The 15,188-nt window shown below is 43.2% G+C and overlaps 1 protein-coding gene across 1 annotated transcript in view; it reads left to right on the top strand.

Annotated features, from left to right (window-relative positions):
• Positions 1-15,188, top strand: part of Prkci (protein kinase C iota) — a 73,646-nt gene that overhangs the window by 22,920 nt on the left and 35,538 nt on the right. The window contains exon 2 of the mRNA XM_028762147.1: positions 9,324-9,445. Coding sequence (XP_028617980.1) covers positions 9,324-9,445 — 122 coding nt within the window. The remainder of the gene's footprint in view (positions 1-9,323; positions 9,446-15,188) is intronic.

Genomic DNA, 15,188 nt, shown 5'->3' with positions numbered 1-15,188 from the left:
GAGAAATTCTTAGTCAAATGGGTGGAACTAGAAAATATTCTGAGTGAGGTAACCCAATCACAAAAGAACACATATGGTATGCACTCACTGATAATTGGATATTAGCCCAGAAGCTTGAAATACCCAACATTCAACTCACAGGCCACATGAAGCTCATGAAGAAGGAAGACCAGAGTGTGGCTGCTTCGGTCCTTCTTAGAAGGAGTAACAAAATAACTCAAGGGAGCAAATATGGAGACAAAGTGAGGGACAGAAATTGGAGGAAGGGTCGTCTAGAGACCCTTCCACCTGGGTATCCATCCCATGTGCAGTCACCAAAGGTAGACACTGATGTGGGTGTCAGGAAGTGCATGCTGACAGGAGCCTAATATAGCTGTCTCCTTAGAGGTCTGCCAGAGCCTGACATATACAGAGGCAGATGCTCACAGCTAACCATTGATATGATCACAGGGTTCTCAATGGAGGAGTTAGAGAGAAGACTGAAGGAGCTGAAAGGGTTTCCGGGCCCCATGGGGAGAGCAACAATTCCAACCAGTCAGAGCTCCCAGGGTCTAAACCACCAGCCTGGGAGCACTTAGGGAGGGACCCATGGCTCCAGTTGAATACGTAAGGAAGGATGACCTTGTGGGGCATAGGTGGGATAGGGTATCCTTGCTCCCATGAAGGCTGGACGCCTAGTATGGGGGAATTTGTGGGTGAGGAGGTGGGAGTGGGTGGATGGGTGGGGGCACATCCTCACAGATGCAGAAGGAGGGGGGTTGGGATAGGGACTTCCTGGGTGGGGGTGGGTGGAATGGGGAAAGGGGATAACATCCGATAAAAATTTTTTTCAAAAGATTTATTTGTTTAAAACACTTATTTACTTCATTTTATGTGTATAAGAATATATTTCCATGTATGTATGTATGTATGTATGTATGTATGTATGTATGTGTATTATGTCCATGCCTGGAGTTCAAAGAGGCCATCAGTTTTCCCTGGAATTAAGAGTTAGAGATGATCATGTGGTTGCTGAGAACTGAACCCAAGTCCTTTGCAAGAGCAACAAGTGCTCACTGCTGAGCCATCTCTGAGCCCTAATATTTATTTGATTATTTATGTATGTGTACATGCCTACATGAGTTTACATGTGTCAATGAAGAGACCAGAGCCATCAGATCCTCTGGAACTAGTTACCTGCAGTTTTGAGTCTTGGGAAAACAACCTGAGTCCTCTGAAGAGCAGCGAGTGCTCTTAACCAGTGAGCCATCTCTCCATGCCCCAAAACTAAGGTTTAAATCAAGGATTAAATTGTTCACTAGCCAGGCTCTTAAAAACAGAGCTGTGCCAATTACACTTTTTGTTGAAAACTATATAAATCTTTCATATACCGTAGTGGTCTGAATGTTTGTGTCCAACCTACCCCCCGCCCCAGAATTTATTGTTGAAATTGTCACAAAAGGTGTTAGAAGATGAGGGGTCTACTGGACGTTGCACTGGCTCCATGAATGGGATTAACACCTGTGTGAAGTGACACGTTAAGGCCTGTTTCTGAGGACACAAGTAGAAGCTGCAAGTCTTTGCAACAGAAGTTGGAGCTGACCACATAGTAAAGCTAACGTGCTTTCATCCTAGACTTCTATCTCCAGACAGAGAGACATAATAAACTCAGTCTTGTTGTTTGTGAGTATCTCATGCATAGAGCTTATTAAATCAAATGGAGGAACTAAGTATTGCCTGGCATCTGCTGTGGAAAGGCATCAGACAGGGTATAAGCATGGATGAGTGCTCCTATGATTGACAGTTATGGAAGAGAAGGGTTAAAGGAAGAGGCTTCCAGAGGCTGTCTGTGCTTCTGTAGCAGTATTACAGAAAGCATAATTTACGCAACACAGTAGTGTCTCAGTTCAGAAGCTGGAAGGTATAGTGCAAACAGATTTGCTATCTAGTTAAAGGTCTTATTTCTCTGTCCAGGATGACACCTGTTTTCTCTGTTTTCCAGTGAAGGCTCACATTAGTGGTAGGCATAGAGGGCAGAACAGAGCCCCCAGTAGTTGCCTCCAGTCTTGTAAAGGCACTAACTAGTTCATGAAGACCAAACCTTAATCAAACTATACGTTAATCACTTTCCTAAAGGCCCACATCTCTTCCTTTTCTGTTTGTTCTTTTCGTTTTGACTAGGTCTCATTATGTAGCTCTGGCTTGCTTGGAACTTATTATTAGATTAGGCTAGTATTGAACTCACAGAGTTCCCAACTGGAGTTGAAGGCATGCAGCACCACACCCAGCATGTTCCCTCTTACAACCACCACAGTGGAGACTAAGTTACATCATAAATTTTGGAGGGGACATATAGTCAAGCTAGGCATACGTAGGAAAAAAACAAACAAACAAACAAACAAACAAAAAAAGCAAGCCACCCTGAGGTCACAACTGGAATCTTGGCATCCTCCTGGACCTGTACAGGATGAGTGGGCCCTTGAGGAGTCTTCTGAGTTGAACCTAGGGCCTTCTGGTTCCATAAGGCTGCTTTAAGAATGGGGTTTGTCTGTGTCTGCAGTCAAGGACTCAGATCTTTTAAGGGGCCGATAATAGGAGATAGTTTGGCAGCTCTGAAATCCTCAGTCCTCTATTGCTGCTGGGGGCACAGTAGTGCTCACAGTAGGGCACAGTAGTGCTCACAGTAGGGGCACAGTAGTGCTCACAGTAGGGCACACAGTGCTGGTGGCTGCAAAGAACAGCTCAGTGCAGACTCAGTTTCAGGATCCTTTAGTTTAGGATTTGGATTTGAGTTCCTTCCTACTGTCAAAAACACTGTCGTGACCCTGTGATTTGCCTTTTAAATGCTGTCAGGTGAGAAATAATGTTTAAACGGACAGTTGTAAAGTTTGAGTAAGATATGATTACTTAAACACTTGTGACGTATTGTCCTATAAAGCTGGACATAGGATGTGGTGGGCCACACCTTTGATACCATCACCCAGGAGGCAGGCAGGCACATCCGTGAGCTCTAGGTCAGCCTGGTTTACATAACAAGTTCCAAGGCAGGCAGGGCTACATTATGAGACCCTATCATAAAAAGCAAAACAATTCTATAAATGTTTATAATAATAATAATAAAAAATACTCCCTTGTCAAAAGTATATTTAATGGAAAATGACTTTCTATAGAAAGTCCTTCTGCATATCTTGCATTTCTATAGTACAACAAGCTTGTGCCCTTGCTGTGTTAATAGTAATATGAATGTATTTAGCTTTTAGTTGCTTATAACATAGTTATAGATGTGTTACCAATATACTAATTAATTAAAAGAATATAAGACAGGTTTAGAATTAGAAGACATTGTGTGGTTAGCAGTTAGTGGAATGTGGTGTTAATAGTGCTTCTCTCTGTGAAAACTGAGCCTTAATTTGAGGGACTGTCATGAGTATAATCAAGACCTTGAGGATGTGAGACTGAGATTAGAGTCTATAGTAGATTATTTGTATTAGGTGGTATGATCGAATTGAAAAAAAAAATGAAGTTAGGATGAGATCTAGATTTATTTATTTATTTATTTATTTATTTATTTATATCTTCTGAGACAGGGTTTCTCTGTGTAGCTCAGGCTATCCTCAAACTCACTCTGTAGACCAGGATGGCCTCAGACCCACAGGGGTTCTCCTGCCTCCTCCTGAGTGCCAGAATTAAAGGTGTGCACCATGATTGCCCCTCAAGATCTAGAGTCCTAAATATAACAGTTGTAACATAGTAATATCTCTATGTAAGAAAATTTGCATATAGAGCGTAAGCACAGAATGTGAACTCAATTTCAGAGGTGGTGTGGGGAGGAAGGGTAGAGGAGGAAGAGACCATAGCAATGTCACTGAGATTGTCTTGTGTCAAGATGCAGAGAGGAGGAGACTTTGGAGACTTCCAAAATGTCGTCATCAAACCCCTTCCCTCAGGGCTCAGGGACCTGTGTGGAAGAGGACGCAGAAAGATCGTAAGAGCCAGAGGTGGTGGATGAATCCAAGGAAGTTCCGTTTTTCAAACACAGCAGCAGCACTGATGCTCAGACTGGTTGCATGCCTTAGACCCACACAGGGTTACCCTAGACAAACCTCAGCACTGAGAAGGGGAGTGGACACAAAGCCTACCCCCAACCGAGAAGCTGTTTGCAGTTGACAACTGGGAAAGGAAAATCAGTTTCTCCAGTGGAGCATCACCAGACGTTTCAGCCACATTCCAGGCCAGCCCCATGCTTAGGATAGCCGGATGAGTGGGATGGACTTCATGACTGATTGGTGTGGAGTTTTGGTTTGTATTTTGTCTTACAGGTTTTTGATTTTTGTTTTTTTATGTTGTTGGGGTGGGGGAATGGGAAACGAAAAGAGCATGAAGTTAGGTGGGAAGGGAAGACTTGGGGGAGAGGAAACATGATCCAAAAATAGTGTAAGAAGAACTTTTGTTACTTTTCTTTGACTGAAGATACTCTTTATACAATGTACTTTGATATAGTTCTCCTCCCCTGCCCCTCCCAGTTCTTTCCCTCCTTTTATCCAGATCCATAACCTTCTGTCTCTCAGAAAACAGCCATCTAAAGAATAATAATAAAATACAGTAGGATAAATCAAAAACAGAGACACCTGTGTTGGCGCACACAGAAATCATCAAAACCCAAACCAGAAGCCATAGTAGTATACACAGAGGATCTGTGGGCAAACAACAAAAAGCCCCGACTCGAAACCTCCAGGGCTGCCCTTGAGTTCATTTTCTATTCCATCTACTCTATGAGGCCTACCCTTAAGACGGGTTTTCCCTTTGAGAAAACTGACTTTTCATTTACAAGCAGCTATGAATTGGAGCTAGCTTCTGGGTTAGATTTGGGGCGCTGTGTCCCCTTCTCCTTTCAGCTCTAGAACCCTATCTGGTGCAGAACTATGCAGGCCCTGTGCATGCTACCGCAGTCTGTGAGTTCATGTGTGTGCCAGTCCTGCTGTGTCTAGAAGGTCTTGATTTCTTTATACCCCCCCCATTCCCTCTGGCTCTTACACTCTTTCTGCCTCCTCTTCCTCAGTTCCCTGAGTTCTGAGGGCAGGGATTTGATGGAGACAGCTCATTTAGGGCTAAGAGTTCCAAAGTCTCTCTCAATGCCTAATGTCTGGCTGTGTGACTCCGTATCTGTTCCTGTCTGCTGCAGGAGGAAGCTTCTCTGATGGTGACTGAGCAAAGCACAGATTAGGAAGAGTTGGGGGAGGGGAAAACATGATCAAAATATATTTAAAATATTTAAGTAAAAATAGTGTCTTGTGTTTTGTGAGTAAAGACAAAAGGAAACTAGGTGTTTAGACCACTAGCTGGAATGCAAAGAAGCAAGCGTATTGTTAGGAAAGTCATGGCAAGAGACGGGCTTGTGCGAACTTAAGAGTGACCACCCCTGAAGAGGCCATCCAGTTTCTGTGTCTCCTTGGCTCTCTGCTTGCCTTCTGTAGCTCCTGAAGACCACAGCTATAGCTTCTTTTGGCAGATAACATGTAGCTGCTCTGTGGTTCTTTGGAGGCAACAGCAGGCCTTTACTTTAAATTTTTTCTTAATAAAATAGATCCTTTGTGTTCTGTATTTCGATTACCAAGTCTGTTTTTCATGGTTCCTTTCTGTCGTCACTTCCTTCCTTTCACCAGTGAACAAGTATCTATTGTGTGCGTGAGAGTTCCTGGAAAGAACAGTACCTTCCACCACACCTTCTGCAAGCCTGTTAGTTGATGAAGCTTCAGTGATGGTGGAGAGGTTGGAACACTGCAGGTGCAGAGCCTAATAACAGTTTATGTCGGGCTTGTTTTAGCTCCCTAAACAGCCCTTCCTTGTCCATCTCTGTGTCTGACCTCACATCCTGTGTCTAGCAAGTGAAACATTTTGGAATGTATTAACTTGAGTGACTACTAGTTTTGATCATCCAGAAGGCTAAGAATGTTCTCAGCTGGCATCTGAGGCCTAGAGAAGGAGTTTCCCCATTTTGTTGTAAGCTGTCTCTCTGATGGTCCTCTGGTGTATTTGAGAGCATTTGATTGAAGGTTTTTTTTCTTCTGTTACTATGAGAACTTCACAAAAATGTACCGTGTTGAAAAATGGAGTTTGGGGTAACTTGAATCTGTGACTCCTCCTGGTCATGACACTCATATTTAGCTCCAGAAGAAGGATCTCTTACCTATTTTGAGGTGAGAGCTGTGTTTTGACAGTAAAGTATCATTCTGTGCTAGGAATTGCATTGACCTCTAGGAGTATAATGGGAAAAAACAAAACCCAAGAAGAACTGAATCACCCCCACTTGGTCTTCCTTTTTTATGAGCTTCATGTGGCCTGTGAGTTGCATCTTGGGCATTTCAAGGTTCTGGGCTAATATCCAATAATCAGTGAGTGAATACCATGTGTGTTCTTTTGTGATTGGCTTACTTCACTCAGGATGATAATTTCTAGTTCCATCCATTTACCTAGGAACCTCTCGAATTCATTGTTTTTAATAGCTGAGTAATATTCCATTGTGTAAATATACCACATTTTTTGAATCCATTCCTCAGTTGAAGGACATCTGGGTTCTTTCCAGCTCCTGGCTATTATAAATAAGGCTGCTATGAACATAGTGGAGCATATGTCCTTGTTATATGTTCGAGCATCTTCTGGGTATATGCCTAGGAGTGGTATAGCTGGATCCTCAGGTAATGCTATGTCCAATTTTCTGAGGAACCGCCACACTGATTTCCAAAGTGGTTGCACCATCTTGCAGTCCCACCAACAATGGAGGAGTGTTCCTCTTTCTCCACACCCTTGCCAGCATCTACTATCACCTGAGTTCTTAATCTTAGCCATTCTGACTGGTGTGAGATGGAATCTCAGGGTTGTTTTGATTTGCATTTCCCTGATGACTAAGGACACTGAACATTTCTTTAGGTGCTTCTCGGCCATTCGAGTTTCTTCCATTGAAAATTCTTTGTTAAGCTCTATACCCCATTTTTTAATAGGGTAATTTGGTTGTCCGGAGTCTACTTTCTTGAGTTCTTTGTATATATTGGATATTAGCCCTCTATCAGATGTAGGATTGGTAAAGATCTTTTCCCAATTTGTTGGTTGTCGTTTTGTCCTATTGACAGTGTCCTTTGCCTTACAGAAACTTTGCAATTTTATGAAGTCCCATTTGTCAATTCTTGATCTTAGAGCATATGCCATTGCTGTTCTGTCAGGAACTTTTCCCCTGTGCCCAAGTATTCGAGGGTCTTCCCCACCTTCTCTTCTATTAGTTTCAGTGTATCTGGTTTTATGTGGAGGTCCTTTATCCACTTAGACTTGAGCTTTGTACAAGGAGATAAGAATGGATCAATTTTCATTCTTCTACATGTTGTCCTCCAGTTGAACCAGCACCATTAAATACTCAAGGGAGCAAATATGGAGACAAAGTGAGGGACAGAAACTGAAGGAGGGGCCATTTGAAGACCTTTCCACCTGAGTATCCATCCCATGTGCAGTCACCAAAGGTAGATGCTGATGTGGAAGTCAGGAAGTGCATGCCGATAAGGGCCTGATATGGATGTCTCCTCAGAGGCCTTCAAGAGTCTGACATATTCAGAGGCAGATGCTCACAACTAGCCATTGAACTGATCATGAGGTTCTCAATGGAGGAGTTAGAGTGAGGACTGAAGGAGCTGAAAGAGTCTGTGGCACCATGAGGAGAGCAACAATACCAACCAACCACAGCTCCCAGGGTCCTAACCACCAGCCTGGGAGCACTTATGGAGGGATCCAGGGCTTCAGCTGAATATGTAAGAGTGGAGGGCCCTGCCGGGCACAGGTGGAAGATGAGATCCTTGACCTCATGAAGGCTGGACGCCCCAGGGGGTGGGAATTTTGAGGGTGGGGAAGTGGGAGTGGGGGGGGTAGGTGGGGGTTACATCCACGGAGAAGAAGGAGGAGGGGTAAGGGGATGGGGGGTTCCCGGGTGGGTGGGGGATGGGGTAAGGGGATAACATATGAAATGTAAATAAAATATCCAATTAAAAAACAAAAACAAAAAAAAACAAAACCCAAAAACCCCATGTCTCTGATGTCTCATTGTATTCCAGTTGAGACAGAGGGTAAAATACAAGCATGCATTTGGCCGCCATTGGAGAAATAGGTATGCTAGGTAGCTGGGGGCAGCTTATGAGGGGCCTGTAGACCCCCGATGTTCTAGTTTTCTTCCCAGTCGCTATGATAAAATACTCCATTACCCCAATAAAAGCAGCCTAGGGGAGAAGGGGCTTATTTAGCTCAGTTTCAGGTACAGGCCATTGTAGAGGGGTCATGTTGAGGGTGGGTCTTCCCACCTCAATTAACTTAAAAGAAAATACCACACAGACATATTCCCACCAACCTAAGCTAGACTGTCACTGCACTCTTCCCAGGTGATTCTAGACTGTCATCACATCCACAATAAAGCTAGCCATCCCACATCCTTAGGGGTGTTAACGTTTGCTCTGCATGATAGAAGCCTGTGGGTTTACAACAGGAGGGCATAAAATATGTTGATTTTATCAAGACCTTGAAGATAGTCCAGCACTGGGAGTGCTGTGTAAAAGTGGTCCCTGTGTGGAGGTTAGAGCTTTGAAAATCCTTCCTTCCAGGGCTGCTTAGGTAGAACACCTGGCATCTGCTAGAGCACACTTGACAACAGTACAAGTTATACTGAATAGCTGCTTACTGAATTTACTTAATTTGTTCATCTAATGCTGTCAAAGGAAGTATGCATTAACATATATTATTTACATATTTACTTTATTATCACTTTCATTAATAAAAATATATTCCTGTGTTTGGGGAGGAAGATTTATACTAAAGGAAGCTTCTTTAAAACAATTTTTAGAAAACTAATTCTTTGGGGAAAGCTGAAAATGAGAAAAGAGATGTAGAACTCATGCTGTACAAGGAGTGATTGACAGATTGATGGTGGATTATTTGTGAAGTCAAGGCCAAGAGAGCCGAGGAGCCAGGGTGCCAGAAGCAGTGATTTAGATGAGCGGTAGATTATGAGGGCGGGAAAACTGGGGACAGAGATTGAAACAGATTTTCAGTGAGTACAAGGCTGATGCTTGTCGGGAGTGGTTATAGGGCTGCAAGATACAGCAGTGAGGTGCTTCTCCAGTGAGAGGACATGGAGTTGGGACTCCTTGGGAACCTGTTGTTTTTGTCTCCAGCTTATTTCCTCCCACAAATTTATTTCGTTAACTGTTTCGTGCAGCATTGACTAGTCTGTCACAGCAAGCATGTAGTCACATGTAGTCACATGTTACATGTAGGCCAGTATGGCTTTAAACATGAAACCCTTTCTTTTTCAGGGATATTATGATAACACACTTTGAGCCTTCCATCTCCTTTGAGGGACTTTGCAGTGAGGTTCGAGATATGTGTTCTTTTGACAATGAGCAGCCGTTCACCATGAAATGGATAGACGAGGAAGGTGAGTGGCTGGGCAGGGTGGGAGCTGGGCGGGGTGTTCCTAAGCTGTGCTTTAAGATAAATCAAGATTCCTAGGAAATTCAAGGGAAGGGTTAAGCAGATTTTTAACTGAACGTATATATGATTATAAGGTGCAGTATGATGCTTTTTTGTTGTTGTTGTTGTGTGTGTGTGTTTTTAATGTATATGGGTGTTTTGCTTACATGTATCTCTACGCACCATATGTATACAGTGTCTGAGCAGGCTAGAAGAAGGTTTGGGTCCCATGGAACTGAAGTTACAGTTTTTAGCCACTAAGTGGTTAATGAAAATAGAACCCAAGTCCTCCAGGAATGGGGCTGTTTCTGACAAACCTGGCCTGGTTTTTTGAAGAATTGTAGAAGACTTTGGGATTTTGAACTAGAAAAGTTACACTTGAATGCTGTAAGCAGGGTTAAATAGGCCATCCTAGTAGGAGCTTGGAAGACAGTAGTGCTGACATCAGTGTGGACTGTGTAGGCCCAGCTCAAAATGTTCCAGAGGGAAGCAATATTAACAACAGGGCTAGACTATTCCTATGACTATTTTGGCAAAGAATGTGGCTTCTTCTGTAGTTCTAAGAATTTGCCTGAGGCTAACTTGAAAAGAAAACTTGGAGGATGAGATTTCAGGAAGATCTAATTAATATCATGTGATTATTAGTAACCACTCTTGTACAGGTCTCTAGTGAAAAAGACCAACTGGGAAAAACAAGAGAAATACAAAACTACAAGTTGAAGAGAAAAACGGGAGGCAATGTAATGTTGGGGTCAAGGCTTGTGCTGAAAGAGGGGAGTGGATTTAGAAGAGGCCTTATCTGCCCTGGGGCAAGGGGATCAGAGCAAGACCCCACCCAACTAAGCTTTCTACTGAAAAGAGAGACCTGAGGAACGTTCTGCTTTTCAAAAGCTACAAGAAAGGAATGTTTCTGTGAATATGATTCAAGGAGGGGACCAGGCCCCAAATGGACACCTGAACTTCCCTGTTGTCCTTGTGGTTCTAGGTTTAGAGTAATGAAAATACCTGAGGAAAGGTGTTATGGAATCTTCTCCATGGTTAAAGAGAACCACTGAGGGAGGACACCCTAGCAGGGGTGTTCCTTCATGGAAGCCACAAGAAGCCAGTGTATGAAGTTCTGAGAGCAGCTGGGTTGTTAGAGACCCCTCAATGTTAGATATGCCAGAGCCGTGGGATGTCTGCTAAGGAGATATGCACACAGGGAGTGGAACCAGCCCAAGATTATCTAGCAGGCAACAAAGCTAGAAGGAAGACCATTCAAGGCTTGCAGTTTGTCCTGCTGTATTTTGGTCTAGTACTTCTCTATGCCCTCATAACTCCCTTTTGAACGATAATAGATATTCTGTGCCATTGTATGTTAGAAATATGTGAATTTGTTGTTTTATTTTCCAGAGGGTTACAGTTAAGAGTTTGACTTGAGACTCAGAAGAGACTTTTGACTTTTAAATAGTGTTGAACATGAAAGACTTTGGGGACCTTTGAAGTTGGATTAAATGCATTTTGCCTTGTGATATGGCCATGAGCCCAAGGGAGCCAGGCAGTGGACATTGGATTTAAACACAATGACCTATGACCTAAGTTTTGTTTCTGCATTTTGTCATGTTATTTTACACACAGTTGGATTTTTTTTTTAAGATTTATTTATTTATTATATATGAATACACTGTAGCTGTCTTCAGACACACCAGAAGAGGGCATCAGATCTCATTACAGATAGTTGTGAGCCACCATGTGGTTGCTGGGATTTGAACTCAGGACCTCTGCAAGTGCAGTCAGTGCTCTTAACCACTGAGCCATCTCTCCAGCCCCCAGATCTTTTTTTTTTTTTTTTTTTAAGCCTAATGCTTATTTGCTTCTTTTTATAGATAAAAACAAACAAAAACAGGGCTGTATTGAAAACAAGAATAAGCCTACTGGTTAATATCCAGATTTTATTAATTCTTTAATTACCTCTAAATTAACTGCAGTGAGCAAATACTCAGAATGCATTTGTGTTTTATTCTAGACATTTAGAATTTGGTAATAGAGTTAGCTTTGAAAAATACCTTTCCTGGTCATTTTTGTTTTATAATGGCTTATATAAAGTGCTTTATGCATCAAACATATGGTCAAAAAAGGTCACATGTATCACTCAGGCGCTCAATCCAAGAAAAACAAAACAAATTGAATGTATGTAGTGTCTATGCATGAGTAAGTTAATGTGTGATTAACTTACCTTCCTGCTTCCTTAGGATTATGTAGACGTGTATATACTCGTACAGACTACCCAGAGCCTAGTCCATTATGACATTATGTTCACAGTCCAGAGATGATCATCTAGTCCTGTGTCTCGCCCATCTGTGGTTTAGGTTCCTTGATTGCACTCTGCTAGTTCTGAAGTCCTGTGAAATGCTGACAGAATAATAAACTAGAGACAGGAGAAGTATAGTAGCTACTCCTAGTTACAAGAAGGGGTGGTGCTACCTAAATCTGAGCTATAATGTTGTTGGTCTGGAAAGCTCACTGCACTGTCTGGGAGTGGTTCCCATGACTTGTAACATTGTTGCTCTGCTGCCATCCTTTTCTCTTCCTAGGTAATGTTTATGTAGTTCAGTAATTTCCCTAGATCCTTTCCCATCATGGGTCTTCGTTTTAAACATTGTAGACCACCTATGTATCGAGTCGTAACTGTTCCATTGGATAAAAGCCACACTCGCATCAATCTCTTCTAGACAAGGTCTACATGCGTCTGAGGTTTGAGGGGCTCTTACAGTTACCTGAGATCCTGGTGTGGGCTGAGAGATGGCTCATAGTTAATAGTGGATACTGCTTCTGCAGAGTACCAAGTCTAGCACCCATATGGGGCTTCCAGCCCCAGCGGGATCAACAGCCTGTGCAGGCAACTGCACTGCAAATGCACAGACCCAGCCCTTCATAGTCATAATTTCTTCAGAAGTCTTGTGTTTATTAGAAACTCCATGAACTGATCTGTGCTCTTAGTGTGTTTCTTATTTTTATGACTTACAGGTCACGCAAGACTTGGCAAGGAAATGTTTTTCTATTAGATACTTTTAGAAAACCAAGTTTCACCAAAAATGATTCCATTTATGACATTTCTCTGTATCCATATCTACATAGATTGTTGAAAGAAACCATTTGGGAGGCTAGAGAGATGGCTCATCAATTGAAGGCACTGGCTGCCCTTAGAGGGGACCCAGGTTCAATCCCCAGCACCTTCATGACATCTCACAGTTATCTGGAACTCCAGTTCCAGGTGATCTGACACTTTTACATATTCACATCCAAGGAGGCAACACACCAATGCACATAAAATAAAAATAAATTATTTTAGGAAAGAAAAACCCATTTGCTACTTTGAACCTCCTGCCCAGTCTGATACTGTGGTTGTATTTTCTGTTTGCTGTATTGCCTTCAGTGAGTGTTACCACACTTGTTCAGTCACTTTGTCCATTGTCCAAACCGTTTTCTCTGTCCTCTGGCCTTCACAAGCAGCCCATGGCTGCTGTCTTCTGCCTGTCATGAGATAGGAAAGGCCATGTAAGTCTTCTTCCTTTTGTACCAGTTCTGGTTTGGTTATCTGTTTCTGTGTAACCCTACCTTATGAGTTAGTGATTCAAAAACTTACCTTCACAGCTCTGTGACTTATCAGAGCTAATGTTATAAATGTTCACACAAGATAAAAGGGAGTGAGAACTCGACAGCTGAGTTGGAGAAAAGAACAGACACTGTTTTCTGAGTCCGTGTAGATAGGAAATGATTTCACAGTTCTCTCTCAAGTAGTAAGCTGGGTTCTGCGCACAGTGTAATTCTTCAATTACAGTTAGACAGAGTCGGTGGCATCTAGCATGCAGGAATGTTTCATGTAACCACAGGAATGAGCACTAGGGTAGCAGAGGGGAGGATCCTGTTCAGGCCCCAGCTTTGCTCTAAGTGACTTGTTCATTGAGGAATTCACCTCTTGACTTCCAGGGATGACTCTGCGCTTTGGCTGCTTAGTTGAGAGAGGTGTGTCCTCCTCCCCTTCTGTGTGCGTAACTAAAATTCACCACTTACATTTAAGAGGAGCTGGAGCTGGTATCCAGCCCTAAATAGGACATCCTTCCCACCAAAGGCTCAGGGAACATGTCAGAGGAGGGGCATCTCAGACTAGGGGGGCAAAGAATGTGAGAGATGCAGGAAGGAGGGGAGCGGAGTGCTGTGGAATGCTGCCTTTGGGCTGTGTCATGGCCCCTGCAGCCGTGGACTCATTGTAGCTGTGATTATATACACAAGACAACAGAGTCAGTGAGATCAGTCATCATCTCTGCAGAGAGGACTCGTGAGTATTAACAAAGAAACTCAAGTGGGAGAAAGGCTCATGGGGTGCTTCTGAGGAGTTGGAGTACACATCATCAGGATGCATTGTTTATATCTGTGCGGTTGGCAAAGAGTAAAAGATGCTTTCTTTAAAGACAGAAGAAGAAACAAAAAGTTGGGCGTGAAAGGGTAGGTGAGTAGTGAAGAATACTTGCTGCTCTTTTTTTGCAAAGGATCCAGGTTCAAGTCTCAGCACCCACGAGATAGCACACAGCTGTCTGGAACTCCAGTTCCAGGGGATCTGATGCCTTCTTCTGACTTGCCATAGGCATACACATAGTCCACAGACATATATGCAAGTAAAATATTTATTAAATAAATCTAAAAAAAGTTTTTAGTAGCTCAAACAGGACTATTCTTAATCCAGGGTACTTTAGTGGTTTCTTTCTTGTAACTTAGTTGACCAAGGTTGTAGTGTAAAAGAAAATCTGTGACAGTCACTGTCTGTGTTAGAGTCCAAGAATCACCAAAGAATGATAACCCAGACTCAAATAGTATGCAAAAGCAAGGAGCATTTTTTCAGCAGAACTTCCTGCATGCAGGGGTCTCCTCATTCAGGAATAGAGACACCTAGTGGGCTCACAGGCCCAACTTTTATTGTCAGGGGAATTCCAGGGACGGGTATGTGCCCTTTTACCTTGATTGGTTAGCTCTATCTCTAGGGGTCTGACTGATTCTACAATTGGTTAGGGCCCTGGAAACTTTCCAGGGTAGTTACTTACTCATTCTAGCTACCTAATCTTGCTTTAGGCCAAATGACAAGGTGTCCTCAGATTGGCTGCCCGTGGCTGTGGCTGGCTAACCACAGGTTCCTGGATCCGGGTTCTCATTTCTGGGAAATACAAACTTAGGCCTAGTCTCCCAATTTGTCAGTTTGCAGCCTGCCATGGAGTGAGTCAGCCTGGCTCTGGCTAACTCAGTCCTCTCACCTGGAAACCCTGCCCATCCATAGTGTGGCAGTGGAATTGCTTTAACTCCCTTTTTAAAGAAGGTAGAAGCCAGGTCTGGTGCTATTAGCTTGTAATACCAGCACTTGGTAGACTGAGGCAGGAAGATTGTGTGTTTAAAGCCAGTCTGGGCTACAGAATGAGTTCTAGAGCAGCCTGAGTAAGTTCCTGAGATCCTATCCCCAAACAGAACAAAACAGGGGTGGGGCTGGCTGTATGCCCTTGGTGTTAGAGTGCACTCCAGGCCTGGTCTGGGCTCCACCCATAATACTGAAGACGAGGAAAAGAGAGCTGAGAACTTGCTCTTAACCATAACCATGTGAGTGAGCCATCCTGGCTGAAACTCTTCTCCCCACCCTGTGTGTGTGTGTGTGTGTGTGTGTGTGTGTGTGTGTGTGTGTGTGT

The sequence above is a fragment of the Grammomys surdaster genome, unplaced genomic scaffold, assembly GCF_004785775.1.
Source record: "Grammomys surdaster isolate TR1022 unplaced genomic scaffold, NIH_TR_1.0 62, whole genome shotgun sequence".
Taxonomy (NCBI): domain Eukaryota; kingdom Metazoa; phylum Chordata; class Mammalia; order Rodentia; family Muridae; genus Grammomys; species Grammomys surdaster.
This window is presented reverse-complemented; position numbering and strand designations above follow the sequence as displayed.